This window comes from Podarcis liolepis (genome assembly GCF_965112155.1).
Source record: "Podarcis liolepis genome assembly, chromosome: 2".
Classification (NCBI taxonomy): domain Eukaryota; kingdom Metazoa; phylum Chordata; class Lepidosauria; order Squamata; family Lacertidae; genus Podarcis; species Podarcis liolepis.
Window position 1 is genome coordinate 87,998,953 of NC_139555.1, and position 26,612 is coordinate 88,025,564.

The 26,612-nt window shown below is 41.9% G+C and overlaps 1 protein-coding gene and 1 long non-coding RNA gene across 18 annotated transcripts in view; one reads left to right on the forward strand and one right to left on the reverse strand.

Annotated features, from left to right (window-relative positions):
- Nucleotides 1–22,409, reverse strand: part of LOC310702063 — a 40,425-nt gene extending 18,016 nt beyond the window's left edge. For 3 of the 5 annotated variants that reach the window (XR_014523185.1, XR_014523186.1, XR_014523187.1), the window contains exons 1-2: nt 22,298–22,408; nt 19,257–19,314 (exon numbers count right to left, since the gene is read on the reverse strand). This is a non-coding gene — a long non-coding RNA (uncharacterized lncRNA). Of the gene's footprint in view, nt 1–19,256; nt 19,315–22,297 lie in introns of all 5 variants that reach the window. The other 2 variants (XR_014523183.1, XR_014523184.1) reach the window with 1 other exon arrangement.
- LOC310701169 (uncharacterized protein C3orf20 homolog) overlaps nt 1–26,612 on the forward strand; it is a 55,704-nt gene that overhangs the window by 6,339 nt on the left and 22,753 nt on the right. For 11 of the 13 annotated variants that reach the window (XM_083491574.1, XM_083491582.1, XM_083491578.1 and 8 more), the window contains 9 exons: nt 572–644; nt 1,946–2,137; nt 4,724–4,876; nt 13,752–13,872; nt 14,777–14,908; nt 19,262–19,385; nt 21,315–21,516; nt 23,882–24,203; nt 25,937–26,044. In XM_083491574.1, coding sequence (XP_083347700.1) covers nt 572–644; nt 1,946–2,137; nt 4,724–4,876; nt 13,752–13,872; nt 14,777–14,908; nt 19,262–19,385; nt 21,315–21,516; nt 23,882–24,203; nt 25,937–26,044 — 1,427 coding nt within the window. The remainder of the gene's footprint in view (nt 1–571; nt 645–1,945; nt 2,138–4,723; nt 4,877–13,751; nt 13,873–14,776; nt 14,909–19,261; nt 19,386–21,314; nt 21,517–23,881; nt 24,204–25,936; nt 26,045–26,612) is intronic. The other 2 variants (XM_083491577.1, XM_083491576.1) reach the window with 1 other exon arrangement.

Genomic DNA, 26,612 nt, shown 5'->3' on the forward strand with positions numbered 1-26,612 from the left:
CTCTGTAGGGCAGAGTTTCCACAGATGCTATGGGAGCCCATGTTGCAATGCTGTTGCTGTGTTAGCCCTTGTAGATACTGGTAGCATTTTACTTTACTGCTGGAGGAGCACAGGATCATGACTATAATATGCCACATAACCCATAACCATGGTGTAGCAGTCATTAGTGTAACTGGGCTATTGAGCTGGTACAGAAGGGCTATCCACATGGCTATTTACCTATAAACAAACAGAGAGGTTGTGTGTGTGTGTGTGTGTGTGTGTGAGAGAGAGAGAGAGAGAGAGAGAGAGAGAGAGAGAGAGAGAGAGATTTACTGGTGAGTGCAAAGAATTTAATAATGAATTTTGACTTCCAGTTTTGATAAAGTGATGTGAAGTATAATGTACAAAAGGCTATTTGCAACTTACAAAAACACCATGTGGAAATGTCAAAAGCATCCAGTAGGTTGTATTGAATAAAATTTAATATTTGACGGATTTACAGGAAGACTTTAGGAGAGCTCTTTCCATATATATATATATATATATATATATATATATATATATATATGTATGTATGTATGTTTTCCAGGTAAAGCTTATGATGAGAGACTTGACCCGTGTCCTGAAGCTAGGCAGTTGCTCCGAGAAATTTGCCGGACTATGTAAGCATCTTCAAATGTTTAGGATACAACACACCTTTATAGGGTAATCTCATGGGTTATTTTAATAGGTTGAAAGCTCAGCGCGCAACCCCACATCAGCAGTGGGGTGATATGTAGACAGATGTTTTATATAGAGTCCATCTAGGCGTGTAATTGGTTCTCTGGTTGGCAGTAGCTCTCCAGAGTCCCAGGAACTGGCCTTTCCTTACCCTGCACCATGAGAGACTTACTTGAAGAGGACAGGGATTGATCAGTGGGTTTTATACATACAAAACTGGGGATTTGCACCGGTAGCCAACAATGTAGCTCAAACCTAGCTCAAAACATTTCGGCCATTACTGACTCTGGAATGGTCTTAGGGCTACCTCATCTTTAGATGGAAATGTGTATTACTCAGTTAGGCCCCATCCACACCACTAGTTACCAAGTGCAGTAATGCATCTGAATACCAGTTGCTGGACAGCACAGAAGGCGAGAGTGCATTTGTGCTGGGTTCCTACTTGAGGGTTTCCCACAGCCATCTGGTTGGCCACTATGAGAACAGTATCCTGGACTAGATGGGCCCATGGCCTGATCTAGCAGGTTCTTCTTATGTTCACTTGCATTCCACTTAAACAGTCACAGGCCTCATGCCTTCCCTCAAAGGATATTGGGAAGTGTAGTTTGTTAAGGGTGCCCAGAGTTGTTAGGAGACCCGTTTCCCTCACAGAGCTACAGTTCCCAGAGTTCACTCATAAAAGTCTTTGGCTGTTAAACCCTTCTGGGAATTGTAGCTCTGTGAGGGGAACAGGGTCTCCTAACCACCTTCAACACCCTTAACAAACTACATTTCCCAGGATTCTTTGTGGGGAGTCATGAGTGATAAAGTGGTATGATAGTGCTTTAAATGTATTGTGTGGATGTTGCCTTTTCTTGAAAATGTAGCCAGCCAGCCCTGCTGTGTTGGGGCCCCCTCCTGCTCCTTCTGTTCAGACTCCCTCTCCCAAGTGGCACTTACGTATGTGTGAATTAATTCTAAGTTTCAGCCCCTTTCATTTATTTTGCTCTGAAAGTTGCTGGCAGCCCGAACATGAGAGCTATTGAAAAAAATAATCCTGAGAATGCCATCAGTTTGTTTTTGTTTTATTATGTATTTTGTGATTTCATTTTGTATTTTTATCCCCCCCCCCGCACCCCGTGATCTTTGGATGAAAGGTAGTAAACTAACTAACTAACTAACTAAAAAAACCTACTGAAGTCCCAACTCTGCTGACTCACAGGTGTCTAATAAGAGACACTGCTGTTGTTTCTGTTCCTTTTAGAGCGGAAGAGAGGAATGCAGCCATAACAAAAGGCCATACGAGGCCCCTAATCCTGAGAAATTACATGACAATCCACAGGTCACCGTCTCAGGCCTTGAAAAGGGCTTCAGTGTCCCTAATAGCTACCGAGGTCCGGCGTATGAAAGGGAAGAAGTTCTTCTTTTCCTTTCCTGATGGAACATCCCTGATGTTGTATCCTTAGGAATGTATGGGGAACGAGTTTGGGAAATAGGATTGGTGGTTGTTCTTTTCCATCCCTACTGTACAGGGATTACAGCCAGTGTGGTGTAGTGGTTAAGAGTGGTGGACTCGTAATCTGGCGAATCATGTTCGTGTCTCTGCTCCTCCACATGCAGCTGCTGGGTAACCTTGGGCTAGTCACACTTCTCTGAAGTCTCTCAGCCCCACTCACCTCACAGAGTGTTTGTTGTGGGGGAGGAAGGGAAAGGAGAATGTTAGCTGCTTTGAGACTCCTTAGGGTAGCAGGATATGAAATCCAAACTCCTCCTCCTCCTCTTCTTCTTCTCCTCCTCCTCCTTCTGAGTACAGCTACAAAATTCAGTGTGACTCCTTGATTAGCTGTTTTTTCAGACTTTTAATGGGTCTGGACTGTTCAGTTTATCTCTGTAAGCCAAACCTCCTGTGCTGGAGTGGAATGTTTAAAGGTCAGCTGATTGTTGGGCTTGCTGCAAAGAACTGCACCGGGCGTGATGCACTGGGCTTTGCAAGGGCCACTGACCCTCACGCTTTGGCACACAACATCTTAAGTTGCGCCACACATGACACCACTGTATGTGACATCAGGCACAGGGTAGGTGGACATGGCTTGGCCTCGCAGGACAAATGTGGCAGAGCTTCCTCCAAAGAGTGATGGGGGAAGCCAGTGGAGAATGCTCCATTAGGTCCAATGAGGCAGTGCCCCACCAACCTGAGTCTGCCCTTGTTTGCTTGCCTTGTTACAATCAATGAGTCAGGGGTGGCTGTGCCTGTCATTGTCTCTAGTGCCACCTACTGTTGGCCTCCTTGCCTTCTACCCTACCAGCACCAATAGGCACCAGGCACTACTTGGGGGGAACCCAGAGTAGATTTGGTAGTGGGGGCCGCACAAAGGGGGAGGGAAGGGGGAATTTCATTGCGCTTGTGGACGTAAGGATGCAAATGAGTGAACGGAAGAAAAGATGCAGCAAAGTGTGCCCGTTCCAGTTCTGAAATTAATTTGAGATTCCTAGTGAAGTTGGCATCTGAGAGCTGTAGAATTTAGGACAGAGCAAGCCCACAGAATGATAAACTATCAGAAATCCCCTCATCCCTGTTGTGTGAGGGCTTGCAGAGGACACGGATTCACTTCCTGTGGGATGTCACTTTACCGTACCCCAAATTTGGGGGCAGGAAAAGAGGTCAGAGGAGAGAGCCTTAATGAGATCTACAGCCATACTCCAAGAATCTCCCCCCCCCCAAATGCCAGCCAAATAATGGCTGCACTGTAGCCTTCTAAGATCAGTAGCTAAGGGAGCAATGGCACAAAAAAGCAAGGGGGTGATGTAATTCAAGTACTGCTAGCTTAGCTGGTGCTGCTGAAGCCTCTCTGCTTGCATTGCAAGAGCACAGAGCTAAGCTATTTCAAATCCTTTGCCCTCTTGCTTTCTCTTCTCTCCCTCCCTCCCCAAACTTCCTTGACAGCCCCTTGGCTGCAGTTCATTTGGAGTTGTTTCACAGAAGCACATGCTCCATTTGATCTTTCCACCAAACTGGGAATTAAGAATGAAAGACTCTGACAGTGCAGGCTTTCAGATCACTTCTGTAGTTCAATTGACTCCATTTGTCAGTCTCCGTTTTCTAACACAGCGCGTTAAACACAAAAGCCTCATTTTGAGACCTTTACATACCCCCTTTTTTCTAGCTGATCACTTTGGCTAATAGATTCTTTTCCTTGCTGTGCTGTTTATGAACATGCCGGGGAAATAATTCCTCTGAGGCAGATTGCTTCACAGACAGAGGCACCTTATGCTCCATCAGACACTCAGAAGCCTTGAATAAAACTTCACTACTGGCAGTTTGGCAAGGATCTGCATATGAAAATGATACAAGAAGGCAAAAAGCCCTAGAATGATGAGGACGATGATTTCACATATAGAGTACGCACTTGCTAATCTCCCTTCATGGGGAAAGCTAGTGCATCAGAGGAGGCTAATTAATTGTGTTAGTTTTGCACTTGCAGGGACTTTAAAGTGACCCCCCCCGGTGCCCCCCCCCTACCAGGCCATGGGCAAGAGTCTGGGGTGAATCAGTTGCAGGAAACAAGGAGCTGGTTAGATGAGGAAGCCAGTAGTCAGGACTCAAGAGTAAATCAGAACCATAGACCTTATAATTCAGAGATATGCCCGGTTTTTTTTCCAAGGGGTACTCAAAGGCACATAGTACCATCACACACACCCAATGTTAAAAGTGTGCAGTTACTGTAACAACTTCATGGTGAGTGCTGACACCTTTATTATTATTATTATTATTATTATTATTATTATTATTATTATTATTAAAGCATTGGATATGACCTTAGTATTAAGAAGCTGGTAATTTGAGGACTTGCCTTAAGGCAGTTCCTACAGTTTGTTGCTCAAGTTTGTCTTAGTTGTAACACTGGAAACAGCCCTCATCAAAGATCCAGCTGAGTGAACTTGTATTATTACACTACAATCCCACAATGGATAACTAGATAAATGCCTTTCTTTTCTTTTTCTTTCTAAAAAAAAGTGTGATATTACTTGACCCATGTCAAAGTTACCCATCAGGAAGTGTTGCCGTCTACCAGTTTCCCATATGCTGTGTGGGAAAAACCATCACCCTTCTGTTTCAGGATGCTCCTAGTCAAACGCTTCTAGGTACAATTACGTCTCAGGGCCATTCGTGGATACGCTATTGCTTTAAGGCCAGGTGAGTGTCCCTTATTGATCCTAAATGTTTGGTCAGGGGGCGGAGTGGGGAAAAGTGCAACAGCTGAGTACGCAGTGGATTCTGGGTACTGATGTTAGATGGGCCATTGGCCTAATCCAGTAGGACTCTCCTTATTTCCAAATGTCTAAACAAGAAGGGAGCAGCACCTTCAAAACAGTGGTGAAAGCACACTGAGAGATTCCTTTAAAAAAAAACAAAAAAACCCCACATTGAATTATACTGACCTTGGCTCAGTCGTTCACAACTGGCACTGGCATTGCTTCTGCTTACCTAGAAAAGTCTTGGGGCTGTGCAGGTGAATGGGTGGGGCTGACACTGCTGATCTGGCACTCCCGCTGGTACACATGCATGCCCCGACGTCACTACTGCGCCACCACATGGGCATCACTGCTTAGGCCAAAAAGGATGGGCATCACCAGAAAGGTCGCAAATGTGCATATAATTTACACATGTATAGATGTGAATTTAGAACTCATTACTATAATTTACTATAATCAGGGACGGGGAACCTGCAGTCCTCCAGACATTGTTGGACCCCAGCACTAACTGGCTCCAGTCTCCATGGCCAATGATCAGGGATGGTGAAGTTTGTAGTATAACAACATCTGGAGGCACACATGTTAGCCACAATCCGTCTCACCATAGTGGGCGAGGCTGTGGCCAGCTCACCTGGGTGCCTGCCCAGACTGCTGTTCAGGGGCTCACTGCTGATGGGTAGTTTCAAGGCGGCTGCTCTCCCTTCTTATGGCTTGCTTTTCTTTAAACTGGACTTGAACCAACCGGCCCAAACAGAAGACTACTTTTAGTAGAGGACCATCATCCTGTGAAAGCCATTCAAAGAGAGGACTGTCCTCTGTAAAGTAGCACACATGGGTACCGTAATCCTGACCCCAGCCATGCTAGAACAAGCTGTTTATATTGATACCTGCACGTGTCTCATAGGCTCAGAACATTCAACTCTGCTGACTGGGTGGTGGGAGTAACTTCAGGATTATAAAGATATTAATGAGTGCTTATAGAAATGCCTTCATTTCCTGGACCTCTTAGGTATCATGTGAGAGAGGCATTATCTCAATTTTACAGATGAATAAACAAGAAACACAGGGAAAGCTCAAGGTCACATAACTAGCCAGTGACATGGATGGAAAAGCCAAGGGCCATAACCCCAATTAAATCAAATGTGCCTTATCGTTCATGGTAGACTTTTAAAACCAAGTAGTGTAGATCTGCTACTGGTCATTTATTGTCATGATTTGCATCCATCATTCCTTTTATATGGGAGAATTAATTAATTATCTCACTTCTCAGTCTTTAAAGTGTGTGATATAGGAAGCTGCTAATGGCAGATGTTAAAAGCATAACCCCACTGGGTGTAACTAATGGTTACGCTACATGGCATTGCTCAGGGAGAAAAAGGTCATTGGAGTGATGAGGATTTGGAAAGGTGATTGGAAGGAGGGGGGCTAACATAGTTCTGCAGCCAGACAGGGGCAGGCTGATATTTCCTGGGGAGTAAAGAGCAACCAGAACAAAAGCACAGCAGCTATAGAGAGATCTGAGGAAACTGAGAGGCCAGGGTTAAAGAGGCCATGGCTGGAGACAGCAATGCATTTGAATACCAGTTGCTGAAAAACACAGGAGGGGAGAGTGTTCTGGTGCTTGGGTGCTGATTGAGGATTTCTTTTTTTTATAATAATAATATTTATTAATTTTCCAACAAATTGAACACAACACTACAAAAAAGAAAAAGAAAAAACATACAATAATACAGTACAATAATAATAGGGGGGAAAACAAAAAAACTGCAAAACATTAACATACAACTAACAAAACAAAAACCATTTACTGTAAAACACAGTCCAATTTCAACATTTTATCCTTCTTTCACTAATTTCCACGACCTCCTCACACCTCCCTTTTTGTATTCCACTTCTATTGATTGTTTCAGCAATTCCTTTCCATCTTCCTCTATTTTCTATCCTATAATTGTCTTAACACACTCTAACCTTATTTTTCCCTTTAATGCTCTAATAATCTATTTATACTTAATTCCTTATAACATTTCTACTAAAGCCATATAACTTCATTCCAACATTTTGCTAACATTCATTAATTTTACAGTATTTCTGTAAGTAGTCTTTAAACTTTTTCCAATCTTCTTCCACCGACTCTTCTCCCTGGTCTCAGATTCTGCCAGTCATTTCCGCCAATTCCATGTAGTCCATCAACTTCATCTGCCATTCTTCCCTGGTGGGTAAATCTTGTGTCTTCCAATATTTCGCGATGAGTATTCTTGCTGCTGTTGTTGCATACATAAAAAAAGTTCTATCCTTCTTTAGCACCAATTGGCCGACCATGCCCAGGAGAAAGGCCTCTGGTTTCTTCAGGAAGGTATATTTAAATACCTGTGGTCCATAACTGTTCCCAGTCAGCCATCATTATATTATGTACAACATCTTGTGCCCATTTAATCATAGCTGATTTCACCATTTCATCCTGAGTGTTCCATTTCAACAGCAAGTTATACATTCTTGACAAATTCTTAATTTTTGGATCTAACAATTCTGTTTCCAATTTTGATTTTTCCACCTGGAATCCAACTTTTTTATCCAATTTATATGCCTCCATTATTTGATAGTAATGGAGCCAATCTTGCACTTTGTTTTTCAATTTTTCAAATTCTTGAATCAGCTCCAATACCCTTTTAGTACTAGGTTCTGGCTTCTGTAAGGTCAATACTAAATCATCAGCAAATGCTTTCAATTTATACTGTTTAGCTCCCACCTGTATACCTTTAACCTCTTGGTCCTTTCTAATCATATTTAGCAAAACCTCTAGGACCGATATAAAAAGCAATGGAGAAATTGGGCAGCCTTGTCGTGTCCCTTTTTCAATCTTAAACTCTTCTGTCATCACATTATTCACAAGTAATTTTGCCTTTTGTTCTGAATAAATTACACCTATACCACTTTCAAAACCTTGTCCTACCCCATCCCCTGTAAATTCTTCTTCATAAAACTCCAAGAAATATTGTCAAAGGCTTTCTCTGCATCCACGAATATCAAGACTGCTTTAGTGTTGATATTCACTTGTAGTTTTTCTAAAATATTAATTATATTCCTCGTATTGTCAGACAAATGTCTGCCCGGGAGAAAGCCCGCTTGGTCTGTATGAATTTCTTCTGCTAACACCTTTTAAAATCTTTTAGCCAAAATATCTGCGAAGATTTTGTAATCCACATTAAGCAGCGATATAGGGCGGTAGTTCTTGAGCTGTGTCTTTTCTTTTTTTTATAAAAAATTTTATTGGTTTTTCACAGTTTTTATAAACACAAACAATACACAATACAAACAAACAAACACACAAACAAACATGTATAATTTCATATCCCTTTTTCTTAAACCTTACTTCGCCGACTTCCCCCTACCTCCCCTTTCTACATCCCAATTTCCAAAATTATTTCAGCAAATCCTAACACTTAGTTTTGTCAAATTTTCCCATTATTCTTTTCTTTTACTTAATCTTTTACAGCTGTAGTCTCCTTTTTCCCCCTTAAAACCTCGACATTTTAGCATTCATTGATTTTACAATGTTTCTTAAGATAAACTTTAAATTTCTTCCAATCTTCTTCCGCCGTCTCTTTCCCCTGATCACGGATTCTGCCAGTCATTTCAGCCAGTCCCATATAGTCTATCACCTTCACCTGCCATTCTTCCAGAGTGGGTAGATCTTGGGTCTTCCAATGCTTTGCGATGAGTACTCTTGCTGCTGTGGTAGCGTACATAAAAAAAGTTCTGTCTTTCTTTGGCACCAATTGGCCGACAATGCCCAAGAGAAAGGCCTCTGGTTTCTTAGGGAAAGTACATTTAAGTACCTTTTTCATTTCATTATATATCATTTCCCAGAAAACCTTAATCTTCGGGCACGTCCACCAAAGGTGATAAAAAGTACCTTCAGTTTCCTTACATTTCCAACACTTATTGTCAGGCAAATGGTAAATCTTTGCTAGCTTGACTGGGGTCATGTACCACCTATAAATCATTTTCATAATATTTTCCTTTAAGGCATTACATGCCGTAAATTTCAAACCGGTGGTCCACAACTGTTCCCAGTCAGCAAACATAATATTATGACCAATGTCTTGTGCCCACTTAATCATAGCTGATTTAACTGTTTCATCTTGTGTATTCCATTTCAGCAACAAGTTATACATTCTAGATAAATTCTTAGCATTGGGTTCTAACAATTCTGTTTCTAGTTTTGATTTCTCCACCTGGAAGCCAATTTTCCTGTCTTGTTTATAAACCTCCATTATTTGATAATAATGGAGCCAATCTCGTACTTTGGTCTTCAATTTCTCATAACTCTGTAGTTTCTGAGCTGTGTCTTTTCAGTCTCTGTTTTCGGTATAAGTGTAATGTAAGATTCCTTCCACAACTCTGGTGCCTGTATTCCCTCCATTATTTCATTGCAGACTTCCTTCAATGGTTGTATTAACCATTCTTTCAAAGATCTGTAGTATCTTGAAGTCAAACCATCTGGTCCTGGAGATTTGCCTAATTGCATGTTTTGGATGGCCCCTTCCACCTCCTGGTCCATTATCTTATAGTTCAACATTAACTGTTTTTCCTGAGAGATTTTACATAGTCCGTTCATTTTTAAAAATCGATCAATATCCATTTCTTTTGGCTTCTCCTGTGTATAGAGTTATTTGAAGTATCTCTGAAAACACTTCCTGATCTCCACTGGGTTCTGTATATTCTTTCCTTCCACTTCCAAGTTCGTAATGGTATTGAGTTTTTGTCTTTTTTTCATCTGCCAGGCCAACAATTTTCCACAAAATTCCAACAATTTTTGCCGATTCAAAAGTCTTTTGCCTCATCTGTTTGATTTTCGATTCTATTTCCTGGTTCATCAACTTCAAATATTGTGTTTGATATAGCTTTATCTCTTTCAGGATCTCCTGTGATTTTGGTTTTGCTCTCATTTTTCTCTCTCCTTCCTTTATTTTCCCCAGGATTTTATCCTTTTTTTCATTCTGAATTGTCTTCTTAATTGCATTCTATTGTATTAGGAATCCTCTCATAACCGCCTTGCTTGTGTCCCAAATTACTCTTTTTTCCACTGTAGTATTCATATTTATCTCAAAATAATCTCTTAGAGTTTTTTGGGCCTTCTTGGTCACCTCTTCATTCCTAAACAGAGTATCATTCATCCTCCATCTAAAGGAACCAATTGACGTCAATTTCATTTCCATCTTCACAGCAGAGCAGGTTTTAGGGCAAATCTCCATTTTGCAGATCTTCGGGACCAGTCCCCTGGTTACCCAAATTTGGTCGATTCTTGTCCAAGTCATTTTAGCCCCAGAGAAAAAAGTTCCCTCTCTTCCCAGAGGGTTCCTCATTCTCCAAATGTCAACTAAGTCCATACTTTCAGTCATATCAAAAAAGGTTTTTGGTAGTCTACCATCTTTGGTGACTACCTGTCTCTGTGCCTTGTCCATATTTGTAGACACCACTCCATTCATGTCTCCCATCAAGATCATATTATAGTCCATATAGTCCATCAAAGTCTCATGTTGCTTCTTAAAGAACTCCGATTTTCCTTCATTTGGTGCATAAATACCTACAATCAAAAATTTTTCTCCTTGTAATTGAATTTCAATTGCAACGAATCTTCCTTGATCATCTTTAAATATGAATTTTGGTGATAGGCTCTCCTTTGCATAGAGGACCACTCCTCTTTTTTTAACTTTATCCGATGAAATAAATTCTTGGCCTAATCTTTTATTATTCAATATCTTCCTATGTAGCCTTATCACATGTGTTTCTTGTAAACAAATCAAGTCCAAATGCTCTTTTTTCAATAAATGAAATACTCTCCGCCTTTTTTCGGGGGAGTTCAGTCCATTAACATTCCAACTCAAGACCTGCAGCGCCATCATGTGGTTACTTTGGTGCCCCCCCAACTGCACCCAATGCTTGCTCCTCTTCTGTTGGTAGTGATGATGGCACGTGCACTGGGGGGGTCCAATCCAAAGGATAATGTCGATATATCCAATGTTCCCCTGTTTGGTGATCTTCTATCCAATGCTCTTTGCTCTGGTCCTCTATCTGGTGATCTTCTATCCAGTGCTGTTGGCTCTTTTCCGATTCCCTTCTGCAGATCTTCTTTGTATTTAGTCAGAAACTTTACTTTATCTTCTATTGATCTTATTTTTATTTTCCTTCCTTTGAAGCTGAAAGATAGGCCTTGGGGAAACTCCCACCTAAAGATGATTTTATTCCTTCTCAGCAGAGCAACAATATCTCTGTAGTCGGATCTAAGATCCAAAAGATATTTTGGGATGTCTCTAAAAATTTCCACTCTTGACTGATGTATTTCTAGATTCTTCTGGTAGTGCCAACCCAAAATTTTGTCTCTCTCTTCTTTGGTCCGGAGGGAAATCAAACAATCTCTTATTCTATTCTTCTCTTTCTTCCCTCCTCTTCCGAGTCTAAATGCCTTCACAATTCTAAACTCTTCTTGACCCAAATCCAATTCCCAAAAATCAGCAAATTCCTGTGTAAGAAAATCTATCAAACTTTCCTTCTCCAATTCCGCTATGGCTCTGATCCTCAAATTTGTCTTTTTTTCTTTAAGTTCAACCATAGCAAGCGTCACCTTGTGTTCGTCAAGTTGTCTCTGTAGGATTGGCACTACCTCTTTCTCCAATTGAGTTATTTTACAATCAGCTACTGCTGCCTTCTCCTTAGCTTCCTCCGCAGTCTGCCGTGTCAAAGTGGATTCCTGTATCAATTTCTGAATGGATTCTGTATTAGTGTTCACCTTTTGTCCCAGGTTATTTATACTTTCAGTTGCAGTGTCCACTTTCTTATTAAGTTGTTCCAATGCAGCATTTATCTTACTTAATGCAACTGCTAGAGTCTCTTCTGTCGACATTCCTTTTGATTTTAAATGTACTGATGCAGAAACAGCAGTCGCAGATGTGGCTGAGGGGCCTGATGTTGAAGCTCTCCTGGGTTGCTGCCAAGTCTTACCGGATCTTAATGTTCCCCCAGCTGCTGGCAGTTCTGTTTTTCCCTTTTCATCTGCCATAACACTTGACAAATTCAAGGTCAGCCCCAAAGTCTCACGATTTCTTATCTTGTGACTGGAAATTCCCCTAGCCCAGCTCTTTTAAAGTAACCAGTTTAAAAACTTCCACTAGGGGGAAACAGTTTCTATTTGTAATAGTCAATTAGTATCCTCTTTCAAACACCAATCCGGAATTAGTTTCAATTTTTCAATACTTTAACTTCTTTTTAGTAACAGCCGGAGACAATAGAAACAGTGTATTTCTCTTATTTTGCTAGCTGTCAAAGAACTTTCTAAGCGCTGTCAATGAACGTTCCAAATATCGATCCTGCTAGCAGCCCGTTTCCAGGGTCAGAGCGGCAGTATTTTTACTCTCATCACTCGCTCTCGCAGGTATACTCTGTCTTCAACTCCACCCCCCTCTTCTCCTGCCACCAAGGGGGGTGGGTTATATTCTCTTCTGATGGAAATTTAGTCTTTTACAGAAGGCTTTCCAAGACTTTAGCTTGCAGCCTTATTGCTTCCGTCTATTTACAAATGGGGAAGGCGGACTTCCTGTGTTAGACCTCCCCCATTTTCGATGCCAAATTAAAACTTTTAAAGTCCAATTCTCCCTCTTTCGCTCTACTCATGGATAGCTCTTTGAAATCAAATTGTCCACAGGAAAAAGTCAGTGCTCTCCGGCAACAGCTATGCGGCTTCGCTCCATGGAAGAAGCAGACGATTCGAAGCACCGCACCGCTCACCCCACTTCGCTCCGGATCCCCGAAACCGGGTTTCCCCGCGAGTAGGGGAGGCGCAAAAGGTGCCCGCCGAATCCCACGCTCACAGGCTTCTCCCGCCTGTGTTTTTTTTGCGGGTCTCCGCCTTCGCCGTGGCGGCCAGACCCAAATTCCCACGGGGCTAATTCCTCCCGATCAGAGGAATTCCGCCATTATCCAGAGGCACCTCCCCGGAAGTCTCGGGTGCTGCTTGAGGATTTCGCCCAGGCATCTGGGTGGCCTCTGTGAGAGCAGGGTGCTGGACTAGATGGGCTAACTAGTCTGATCTGGCAGGCCCTTCTGTCCATAAGAAAGTAAGGACCCCTAAAAGGGAGGAGACCAACTGGTGTGCCTGTGGGAATGAGGAAAGGGATCATTAGACTGACCACCTGACTTCACGCAATGATGTAAATGCATGCAACTAGTCAGTTTTAACACAGTAATTTCTGAAAGCCTGCAAGGACTTAGGTTCCACACCAGAGAAAAGTAATGGCTCAGCTGGCTGGTAGTTAGAAAAAAGACAAATGTGAGAGTTGAGAGTTGGCAGTGATGTGACTTAGAAGTAAAGCACCAAGCTTTTGTTTGAATCTAAGGCTCTGGCTATGGGAGAAACAAGACCCTTTAGGGTGTTGATGCTGTGAACTCCTCCATTGTAGGCTCAGGCTATATATATATATGTAAATAAACCCTCTATCATAAAGGTGCCACAATCTCCGCTGTGCCTCGTTCCCAAAGAAACATGAACCCTGGGTAAGTGCCTGGAACCTCTGGAATCTCACACTGCTTGGAGACTGGGAGGTGTGCAACAGTATTATAACATCTATTGTGGGCTATGGATATCATGGTTCAATCACATCAGTTCAAGATATTAAAAAATTGGGCCCCTGAGTTCCTTGTTATGAATTTCCCAATATTACTGCAATCGCTACAGTCAGAATCTTTATTATGTATGTATTCCCACCAACTTCTCCCTTAGTATTAAATTGCACAGTTTAACTGTTTTTCCTCTCACCCAGCTGTTCAATAGCACTGATGATGAATAATGAAGGAGGGAGCATTAGAGACAAGGATGGCTATTTAACCCAGCACTGGAGCTGGTATTCCAAAAACCAGATTCTGCAGTCGTTAGACTATCAGGTATCAAATGAAACTCTCAGACCAAAGAATACACTAACACCTCACATTTTTGGAATAGCTGTCTCTGTGGTTGGTCTCTCTAGAATTCTACAAAGATCTCTAAAAGTGTGCTCGTCTAGCTGAGAGAAATTATAGGCAGGGATTCCAGATTATGCTTTGTTCCTGCTGGTTTCCAGAGTCACATTTTAAAAATCCCAGAACTGCCAGCAGGCACTGGGCTAGTTGCCACAAACTCACTTGTGTGAGGGTTCCCAGAGACAAGATCACAGCTGCTGAACTTCTCCCTTGGTCCTCCCTCTGCTGTGCTGCTGGGGGCTAATACATGGTTTGGCTTAGCATGTCATATCAACCCTGGTTTGTGGTTTGTCTTGCTCCAGATAAACCATGAGCTGTAATCAAGATTTGTTTTTGAGTTGTCTGGATGAGAATCCATGAGGTTAGGTTTGGATAACACACTTAGCCAGGCCATGGCTTAGCTCATGGCGTGTTGAGTGCTCTCACACAACTAATGTCATCTAGCTTGGAACTCAAATGCCCCATTTGTCCAAGACTTGAGTTTGCTGTGGACATAAAGTACTATACTGAACTCCCCATCAGAATCACAGTAGCATGAAGCCTAAACAATGCGGAGCCTGCGCCCCAAATTTAGGCAACATTTCCAAATTCATCACCACTAGTTGAGGGAACTTTTAGATGTGGGAAAGAAGGCTTTTACACTTTGCATTTCACCCAACTAAATTATACTCAGGTAAGACTCATTGAAATTAAGTCCGTCATGTCCACTAATGGGACTGCTCTGAGTAGGACTGACCCTGGGTACAATCCTGTAAGCATGATGACAGTGGCAAATGCCAATTGTGCGAATCAGCCCCTAAGACTTTCATTATCTTCTTTTATTCCTTAGATAAATGAACAGCTAAAACTCAAGGTTGTTAATCAAAATTCAATGACAATTACTTTCACCGAACAAAGTGAAAGCATCACCTTGTCTTTGGTAAGAGATGGCTGCACGCATAGATCCAAATCTGATAGGCAGGTAAGAAGTCACAGCATGGAAACAACATTATGCAAGTAACACTAGGATATCCAGTAACTGCGTGTCCATTGACTTTTTCATAACCCTGAGGGAAATTTCTAGAAGTAACATTTGAAAACTTGTCCTAGGTCTAATTTTCTCTGGTACAGCAATCCCTCTTCTGTTATCTCTCTTTTTGGGATACAAAAGTCTTACCTCCATACACTGTAGATTGTGATAGAATCTATCTATCTATCTATCTATCTATCTATCTATCTATCTATCTATCTATCTATATCTATCAGATCGTCCCTCAACGTAAGTTCCTAAGGCAGCTAACATACAAATCACATATACATAGTAAATTCTCACAAAGCATTAAAAATGGAATAATCATTTAAGATAGCATAAAACAAACTGCATAGGTACCACTACAATCCACAGGATGAAGGAGTATCATTTTTAAAAAAATCATTTTTATTAATTTTCCAATAAAAGCAGCCAATTAACATATCCATCAAATCATAATCATAATCCAATTATAATCCAATAAAAAACAACCAAATTACAGTCCTAATTATTAATTTTTTCTGGGCTTCCCATAGTCTGGACCTCTGAAGTATATGTACAATATCTTCGTTCCTGCCTTCTTCTTCTTGTTCTCATATCTTCTACATTCTGATCTTAACGCTTTAAAGTTCTCCGTCCCTGGCTATGCGACTCTCAGTCATGTCAGAAATCATATATCCTTTCATCCATTGAGTTCAGCTTTGTTTATGTGTGTGTGTATATATATATATACTGTCGATTTGCCAGCGCAGCTTTTCCTGATTTCATTCCAGTCTTCCAATCTGGGCTGTTGTCCAAGTCTATCGTTTGAAGTTTAATGATGCAGCAACTCCCAAGTTGTTAAATCATTCCAATCCGAGCTGTTGTCCAAATCTGTCATTTGAAATTTAATGACGCAGTAACTTCCATGTGGTTAATTGTTAAATTGTTGCGCATACTGTTTGCAATGTTGCAATGTAAATGAACTGTATTCCACAGATATAAGTCATTTGATGATCGATCAGCCTTCCCGGAGACCCCACCTCTGGGCCCTAGAAGGGGGGTTGCAAGACCTCCATTTGGCCTTCTCTCTCGCTCATAATGAAGGAATTCTGCAAACAGATGCACTGTATGTTATCCCAAATTATTGTGTCAAGTCTATATAAAGTCAGCTAGCAAGTATTTCCCACTTCTCTCGAAAAAGGGAGGAATTCTTATTTTTCCGTGCTGTGTCATATTAACAAGCGCCATCTTGTTTCTTCTTTTATCTTTATCAAGTCTTTCAAGTCTAAGTAAAGCTGTGTAATTAAATACTGAATTATAAATAGAAGTCCATCTGTACTTTTCAAAAAAATTAGGTTTCTTGATGAGGCTTGGCATAGAAAACTAATTGTAGATATTGAAAAGACAAAAAAGGACATACCAATCACCTCCGTAATCCAAATGCCATGATGAGATTCTCTTTGAAGTCCAAGCTTAAACACCAGGGACTGTACAGTTCTGTAGGTTTTTCTCAATTTTCTTCGGTCCAGACTATGTCTGTTTATTGTCCAAATCTAATTATTTTATCAAACATATATTTCTGGCTTATGAAAGTGACTTCGGAGAGTGCCAGCCGTGTCGTGCTCTGGGACCCAGCGTCCTGCCACTTGCACCTTGATGCAAGCTGACAATCTTGGATGGTCTGTGGGTCTACAAGACAGTCCTCCCCTACCCTGGGGAGTCTGCCAGGGCTAATTACCCCCATTGTTGTTGTTTAGTTGTTTAGTCGTGTCCGGCTCTTTGTGACCCCATGGACCAGAGCACGCCAGGCACTCCTGTCTTCCACTGCCTCCCACAGTTTGGTCAAACTCATGCTGCGAAAACACTGTCCAACCATCTTGTCCTCTGTCGTCCCCTTCTCCTCGTGCCCTCAATCTTTCCATACATCAGGGTCTTTTCCAGGGAGTCTTCTCTTCTCATGAGGTGGCCAAAGTATTGCAGCCTCAGCTTCAGGATCTGTCCTTCCAGTGAGCACTCAGGGCTGACTTCCTTAAGAATGGAGAGGTTTGATCTTCTTGCAGTCCATGGGACTCTCAAGAGTCTCCTCCAGCACCATAATTCAAAAGCATCAATTCTTTGGCAATGAGCCTTCTTTATGGTCCAGCTCTCACTTCCATACATCACTACTGGGAAAACCATAGCTTTTACTATATGGACCTTTGTTGGCAAGGTGATGTCTCTGCTTTTTAGGATGCTGTCTAAGTTTGTCATTGCTTTTCTCCCAAGAAGCAGGTGTCTTTTAATTTCGTGGCTGCTGTCACCATCTGCAGTGATCATGGAGCTCAAGAAAGTAAAATCTCTCACTGCCTCCATTTCTTCCCCTTCTATTTGAATTACCCCCATATCAACCCTGAATTACCAGAACGGCTGGGGTCTGATCGTGTGGGAGTCAGACATTTCTCACTGCCGGAAACAGGAAGCCTAATGAATATTATTTTGGTCTGGTTGTTTCCATTCCAGATAAGAAAAGGCAGAGTATCACATTTGCGGTGATATGTTTGTGTTATGCTATCACACACTGTACTGCTAGCGATGTCACATCACAAGGGATGCCTCATGCTTGTATCACAGATCTCAGCAGTAACCCCCTCTATCATTTTGGTTGCCCCTTTTTGAGCCCTTTTTAGCTCTACACCAGTCTTTCTGAGGTGAGGTGACCAGACTGTGCATACTCTTCCACCAATGTGATTCCTAACAGCACATTTGGCTTCATGCATTGTTTGGTCCTAAGTTTTCCAGCACATTGCCTTAAGCCTCACACATTAGAGTGCTGTGCCCTTTAGCTAACACATCCCTGTAGCCAGGTTTTATGCTTATCAGCAAAAGCTAACTCTTCTATGAAGGCGAGTAAGCAAACCATGCTTGCCTCTTTCTTAATAATAATAATAAAAAGAAAGTATGCCACATTTGACTCTTTTCAAATTGCTTCCCTGGAGTCCCATTGACCTTTGAAGAGTAGCCCTCAGGAACGGCACTGAAACCTGCATTAAAGGCAACCTTCTTTCTTTAAGAGCCTATTTCCTGGTCTTTCTTCTAAATATTTATTTTGTGAATGCACTTTTGTGGAAAGACAGCCTTTGCATTAAAATGCTTTATTACCCCACAGGCTGCCTTCATAGGCTGGCTGAATGACATATTTCTCAGCCACTTGGTGTTAATTGGGCCATTCTTTAGATTAAGAATTCATTGTTGTCCCAGCTGGCATTCCCCCCTACTGCTTCCACTTCTTAAATACAGTGTGTGTGTGTGTGTGTGTGTGTGTGTGTGTGTTGTGTGTACAATATATACGGTATATAGATAGATATAGATATAGATATAGATATAGATGTTTTCGTAGATTTTCACGGGTATAGGAATGCAGGTTTTGGTGTCCTCGGGTGTCTTCCCGTGTAAAAGTTGGGGTGTCTAGGCGACGTTTCGACGAGGTCTCACTCGTCATCTTCAGGCTGGTGCTTTCGGCTTCTTGTTACTGGAACAGAGCGGGATCTCAGTGTTTGAGTTCCTATAAATACTGTAACTAATCCACACCTAATGACCCACCTAAGTGGTACTCAGAATATCACTCAAGAAATCACTCAAGATATCCCTCAAGTAATTAAGGAACAAAAGAAGAAAAGAACACTAGCCTGGGAACTTCCCCTCTGCCCAGAACTTTTGAGGCAATACACCACACCCCTCTACAGTATTTATAGGAACTCAAACACTGAGATCCCGCTCTGTTCCAGTAACAAGAAGCCGAAAGCACCAGCCTGAAGATGACGAGTGAGACCTCGTCGAAACGTCGCCTAGACACCCCAACTTTTACACGGGAAGACACCCGAGGACACCAAAACCTGCATAGATATAGATATAGATATAGATATAGATATAGATATAGATATAGATATAGATGATATAGAGATAGAGATAGAGATAGAGATAGAGATAGAGATAGAGATAGAGATAGAGATAGAGATAGAGATAGAGATAGAGATAGAGATATATGTATGTGTATTTTAAATTCCCTTTGCTCGTTGAGAGCAAAACTGTTGATGTATGTGTTAGGAAAAGAAAAATATTTTCAAATCCATATTTGTAAAATTTGCTAGACTTTGTAACTGCAGTGCCTTGTGCATTCAGAGGAAGGTTAGGTGCTGAACTGTGCATGCTGGTATTGTGGGTTTTAGCAGGGGATATTCCCTTATTTCCAAATAGCTCAAAATGCAGCAAGGGCCACTTCTCCCATGGATAAATTTCCATTTGCCCAAATATAATAATAATTCCTTTTCTCTTTACTTACCACAGCCAACTGGGAAAAGCACAGATAGTGGTGACCAGGAAGGACAATGGGTCAGAGCCTTAACAGAGATTAAGAAGAGGTTTGAGAAGATAGTGAGACAATTTATAAATGGCATTTTGATGGTCTCAGGTATAGTACGGTAATTCTTATTGGTCATGTGGTATTCATATTGCATGTAATTTAATTTGCATCCTGAGGTCTCTCTATCTCTCTTACACACCTAAATCCACCCACACCCACCATGATGATACAAATTAAAACTCAAATGAATAATTGTGCAAGCTTCACACACACACGCACACACACACACACACGCAAACCATGAATGAATGAATGAAATGGTCTTTCATCCAGTGAAGAATGAATTTTGGTGTGGCCAAATTCTTGAGTCTTACTTGTTCCACTAAAAGTTCAAAATCTAAACATTAAAAAGTATAAAATTCAGGATGTGGAACCTGATTTTTTATTATTAGGTTTTGTGCTTATATTCATATCTGTAGTGTTAGAATCAGCCATGAAACTCGCTGTGTGGCCTTTGGCCCATCTGTCTCTCAGCCTAATTTACCCCACAGAGTTGCTGTGAGGATAACTTGGGGAAAAGGAGACACATGAATGCCACCTTGAGCTCCTCAGAGGAAAAGTAGAATGGATAATAATACTGATAAATAATAAATAAACAGTCTCTGTCCAGTTTGCCTGCCCCAGTTTTATATTGAGTGAAGGGGACCAGGTTTGGAATAATGAACAAAAGAAAGCATAACCCAAAAAGGAAAGAATCAAGAAACTGGTGTGATTGTTGTTGTTTTTAACAACAATATGGCTCTTACCATTTTTGGCTTACTGAGAAGGAAAGTGTGCAGATGCTAGCTAACTCAATCAAAGTGTAATGTTAGTGCCCCACAAACCACAGCCTGTTTAGGCACTATGAGACTCAGAAATAAATGGAATGAGCATGTACAGAGTGCACCTGCCTCACCAGTGAGAAACCTCTTTGTATTTAATTTGGCGATTCTACAACGTGTATCCTTTGTACAAATAGAATCCCCACAGCAGAATATCCTGTTGGATCAGACCAACATCCTGTTCTTGCAGTAGCCTACCAAACTCTCTCTCTCTCTCTCTCTCTCTCTCTCTCTTTCTCTCTCTCTCTCTCACACACACACACACACACACACACAGCATTTTAAAACCTAAATAATTAGGTTTTAAGAGACTCACACTGTGTCTCCCATTGCACTCTCTTAGTCAAAAAGATAGCTCCAGCTAGCAACCACATTATTCTTCTGACTAGTACAAATAATGTCCTTTGCACTGTTTGGAGATGGGGTCTTCAAAGAAATAGCTCTGAGCATGCTCAGAAGGCAAGGAGGGCTGCTCTTCAATCAGCCCTGTGTTGCCCTATACAGATGCTGGAATTGCCCTCGTAACAAGAGGGAGGAGTAACCTTCACAACTGGGACTGAAAAGCTGGCAGTCTTGATACTCAAATTTCATGTACAGTGGTACCTCTGGTTACGAACGGGATCCATTCTGGAGGCCCATTCGCAACATGAAAAGCCTGCAACCTGAAGTGCCGTATCTGTGCAGGTGCGTGGTGTGATTTGGCGCTTGTGCGAAGTGCGATTTAGTGCTTCTGCACATACGCAAGCGACGAAACCCAGAAGTAACCCTTTCTGGTACTTCCGGGTCGCTGTGGGATACAACGTGAAAAAACGTAACATGAAGCAAACATAGCATGAGGTATGACTGTATTTTCTCTGCCCAGAAACAGATAGGGAGCACCTTTCTGCCATAGCTACGCTTTTGGATTAGTGTTGGCTGAGTGGTGCAGACATCTGATTGGACAGAGAACAGTGGATTGACAGAAATGTTTGCAGAGCTTCTTTGAGTTCAAATAAAAGCATAAAATGTATGTGAGACAGAATATGGTTTTGAGATATTGAGGGTAAGTATTATTATTATTATGTTGCATTCTCATTGGGAGAACTGTGTCCCAGTAGCTCCAATGGGCCTGCCTTGTCAAAAATAACTGACAATTCTCTTCTTGTTTCTATGGCAGGGATATGTTGTGTAGACTATCCAATTGACCTTGCCCCTTCAAAGCAAGTGAAGTTTTTGTTAAAGGAACCAGTACTTTCGGCCTGGGATCGAGTTGATACCAGACCTTTGGCCGCTAAACGGAGATCAGTTGTCAAGCCATATCGTACACGGAATCTTGCCTTTGATAAGCCTTTCAGGGGGAAATATAGGCCTCCTTCAAGGTCAGTGGGGTTATCTTTTGTGGGGGAAGTGTCTTAGTTTCTATAAAAAAGCAGGACTAATCATGTGGGTTAGCCGGCTGCAGATATGATCCTTGTAAGCAGGCATTTCAGTGGGCAGCAGTAAGCAGGACAGAGGGGCAAGGTGTGGTGTGAGTGCAGCACTAGAGCCATTCTGATGCTCCCTCCACAGCACCCTTACCGTGCCAGTCTGCCTCTCAGCTGGCAGCAGTGACCTCTACATTGGGAAACTGGATGGACAACACTGCCCTGCAGGCTGCTTCTGACTTTTAGGCCATGGCACATTGCGTCAGATGCATGACATGGATGCAGAAGGTGTAGGATGCAGAGATGCTTGGTCTTAGGTGCACTAAAGGATGCCCAAATTGGCAAGGATCCTGCAGTAGAAAAAAAAGCTGCCATAATGGGTGCATTTGCATGAACAGTCTTTGCCAACCTGGTGCCCGCCCAGTGCCGGATTTACGTATAAGTTAAACAAGCTGTAGTTTAGGGTCTCACTCTCTTGGGCGCCCCCCCAAAAAATTAAAGGGGAAAAAACATGGATGTACATTTCCAAAATATAAGATAACAAATAAAATAAAACCTACATACTGCAACAGTGTTTTGTGTTGTGTAGGCTCCTATTTGTTATGTGGCTTTAGATACTTATTAGGTCCATAAATTACCATATAGCATATATTCAACACGAAAAACACCCCAAGGTCCCAGGGCAGTTTACAACAATAAAAACACAACATTCATACTAAAACACAGTATCACATACTTTTAAAATCTATTAAAAATCATTTATCTCTGTCTCAGCCCTAACTCAGCCCTTCCCGTCCCGGCCTGATTCCTATTTTATAGTCCATCCCAATCTGACAGTTTAACTGTCAGGTTCAAATTTTGAACTCTTCACTCCCTCTTCATTGATTGGCTTCTGAAGTCTTCTGGAGGCTGACCAAAGCTCTGTCCATCATAGAGCCTAAGTCCAAAACATCAGAAGGTCACTAAATTGACAACTGCTGTGCTAAATGTTCCCTGAAGCACTAAAACAGCCAAAAACGTAAACAGGAGAGAAACTATAGAGAGAATTACTCCTCATACAGACTTCTGCTTGTGCTTTCTCAGCATGGGCTGGAGTGTTCTTCTTGTTGTGTCATGCCATTTTCCCCAGCAAAACCTCTTTACTGCTGACAAACATCAATCTGCAGAAAACCCAGTCCCTGTTTTACCAACCTTGGACAAATCTGCCTGTTTTGGTTTCTCTCAGTTTCTCCTTTTTCCAATCTTTAGTTCATCACACCTGTACCCCAGCTTGTGATTGATTGATTGATTGATTGATTGATTATTTTCAAAAGAAGCCCTCACAAAATTCATCAGCATTTTAGTGTGCATTTATCCTAATGGGCTTGCTGATATAATGTAGTTTTGTGTGTTCACAGTTTTGTCCACGCTTTCCCCTAATAAACATTGGGGGGGGGGAGGGGGCCTGGAGAACTGCACCACAAAATTCAGAATACTGCAGATTTCAAAAGATTGCTGCTTTTTGGTTCACATTTTGTTTTGGGAAGTTCAAAACCAAACCCAGCTTCTCCCTTGCCCCTCCTTAGCTAGCCCCAAAATTAAAGAGGCATTAACTGGGATAAGGGCTATGGAAACAGAGATTGTTGGCAAGCCACTTTGTAAGATGACAGGCTTGATTGGAGCTGTGGCCCACCACTCATTCCTTCATCTCCTTAACTAGTTGCTGACCAGGTCCTCAACTATGCAGCCTGCTTTCTATCATGTTTGGCATTTTGCCCTTGATGGACCATAACAGAACTGTACTTGAGAAGGACATGTCTCTGTGGTAAAGCATCTGCCTTGTGTGCAAAGGGCAGCAAGTACAGTTCTCAGCATCTGCATGTAGGGTTGGGAGAAAGCACTCTATGAAATCCCAGAGAGCTGCTGCCAGTCAGTGTAAACACCACTGAGCACAGTGGACAGTTGGCCTGACTCAATACAAGACAGCATCCCAAGGACCCCCTGTTTCCATATGTACCAACTTCATTGTCCTTTCAGTCCCAGGCAGAAATAACTTTTTATTTCCCCATGCTGGAAGATGCAGTTTAAATGCTGCTGGCTGTTTTATGCTACTTCTTTTAATTCTATGTCTTTTAGATTATTATTTTATTTATGTTTTAATGGTTTTGTGCTTTTAGTATGCCACCCTCATGAATACAATTGAAGAGCAGTATGAAAATGCTTAAAATAACTAACCAACCTCTGACTAGGGTTCATGTCGCAACTTTACTTTGCTTTCTCTGCCCCCCACCCCCACAATTGCCTCTCTTTCTCTCACAACCGCATCACGTGCTTCTCACAGGAGCAAAGCAGAGGTGTCTGCAGCTAAGGATGCAGTTCGTCCACCAGAACCTTGGGCAATTTCTCTTGCTGACTGTCCAGTCGTGCTACACAAAATTATGTCTAAAGATGGAGATGATTTATGCTGCAGGTGTGTGGTGAAGATCCCGTTGATTACAGACTTGGAATTTGAAAAGTTTATTACTGCCCCAAGAGACCCTGATCAGGTCATTGTGATCTGTGTGATCTCGCCTCAAGATCATTCCTATTCCCCTTTCTTTGAGTGGTCCATCGAAAATCTGTACATACAAATGCAACACGGCCGTCCCTCACCTTGTATTCAGGTAAGCTAGCTGATAAACATGTACGTGCATGTGCACACGCGCGCACACACACAAGTTGTTTTGGTTGTACATCTGTGTTTGCATTTTGTGAGCATAGGATTTGATATCTGACACAGAAGTCTTCTTCCTGTTCATTTTGATTAAGTTTAAAAGCATGTTTCTGGAGCGTATGGAAGCTGAGAATAAGATAAACTCTGAAACATGAGGGTGGAAGCCAAAAGGAGACCTTCCAATGGTTGGGTGACCCCTTCTATCCTCTGCACCAAAAGCCCTTTGTCACTCCTCTCAAAATAGATAAAGCTGTGATGTTATGCCCACTTTCTAATCCCCAATAGGCACAATGGAACTGCAAAACATCCATAGAATTACACTGTAAATTAAAGTCATACAAACAAACAGCTTCTGCTTATTTCCATATTTGATTCACAACACCCTATCAGTCTTTCCTTGTCACAAGAATAGGACTACTTTGGTACTTAAACTGGATTTTGGTGAAGCATATACACACCTTAGATATGAGGCCCTGTTTACTTGGCTTCTTTTCACTAAAGGTATTGGACAGGCTCCCTGTCATTTAGGCAGCTCATGCGCACACAGACACATATTGCCTGATGAGAACATGCCTTGCTAGAACAGACTGCCAAGGCCCATCTGGTCTACTATTCTGCTTCCCACGGCAGCCATCTTGTGGCCCACAGGCAGGGCAAGAAGGTGAAAAACAGATCCCACGCCATTTGTCCTCAGAAATTGGTATTTGGTGGTATTTATTTCCTCTGAACGTAGAAGAGCAATGTAGCAATGTGACTGTTATGTATTTATCCTCTGTGAATTTCTCGTATCCCTCAAGAAAAATGGACACAGAGGTTAGAGGGCTTTATATTTTGTTACAGGCACAGGAACTCCAGCCACAACATTTTCACTCCCCACAATGATCCCTCCAGGCTGTGATATTGTTTTTCAACACATTTATTTTCAGGGCCTGTGCCAGTATATGTCATCCATGGGCAGTTGCCAGGACCACAGCATCTCAGCAGGGCTCATTGCTGATGTCTGCCCTGGACTCGCCTTAAAATGTTTGTTTGACCAGTACACAATGGTTGGATCTTGCTGCCGTTTTAATTCCCCACAATGTGCCACATTAACACTACATCAGAGCATTGTGAGAAATCAAAATGGAGGCTAGATTCAGAAGCCTGGTACTCCTTGGAACACTGTTGCTGTTGGATTTTGCCTCAGTTTAAGTCTACCAGGGCATGGCAACAGTTGAGGTGCTCACAATAGATAACATTCTCAAACTGGCTTTGGTGACTTTGGAATGAAGGAAGCAACGTATGGCAAATCAGTCCTTGGGGAAGAGACACGTGGGTTCAGTGGGCTCTACGGTGAAGCTGATAATCTCAGCCTTTCTCATAGTCTCTTAACAGTTTATATGGCCAATAGCTGGAATAAGTCTCTGCTACAGGTTCTTCCTGCTTTCAGACAGGTTTTCAAACAGTGGGTGGGAAAGAGAACGAAAAACACCCTACTCATATGCAAGGAAAACAGAGAGGTCTGCTAGAGCCCTCACTGTCTCCACTTTATCTGCCTGCCTGCTGGAGTTGGCAATATTTAGTTCCTGTGCGAGACTGTTTCTGCTCCCTAGCATCAGAAACATTACACATATTTGATTGGTTAGAACAGAAACCCTCAGGACCTTTCCAATACACTGACAGTATCACTTGTTCCATTCCCAGTGCAAGCATGATCCCTTCCGCTTCCTGAGATATGATCTTGAGTGCCCTCTAAACAAAAATCCTCCTCTGCTGGTGCAGAAGCATGCCGTTGTTCCTGGAATGGTGGTAGTAAGTATCTGGTCTTTTTCTTCTTGCAAAAATTCACACAAACACAAACTTCTAATAAATGAGACCCCACAACCTTTTGATGAGTTCACTAATGCTTTTGCTATTATAAATTTGTTAGTCTTTAAGGTGCCACTAGACCAGGGGCGGATTTTGGTAATATGGTGCCCTGAACAAGGACAAAATTTGGTGGGCCCCCAAATATTTCTTTTCACAGTAATTCCTTTTGGTACAGTTGATCTTTTCAGTAGTACCCATATAAATATAGCTGATTATGTGGCTCCTTAGCTCAGCCCCCTGTGCAGGGGAAGTGCCCTATATCCAGTGCTGACGAGACTCTTGGTTGACTTTCACAGAACTCCCTCGTATGTTTAGGGTTGTAGTCCTAGTTACATAATGATTATGCACTGTATCCACAATCCCTATAAATACACTGTAAAATACCTGTCTCCTCTCTTTGGTTTCTTTTCTAACAGAAGATTTTAAAGCACTCTTTCCGCTTGATTTAACCTCATCATCTGATCTGTGAACTCAGCATCATGATCTGTTTTAATATCTGTCTATATATAAC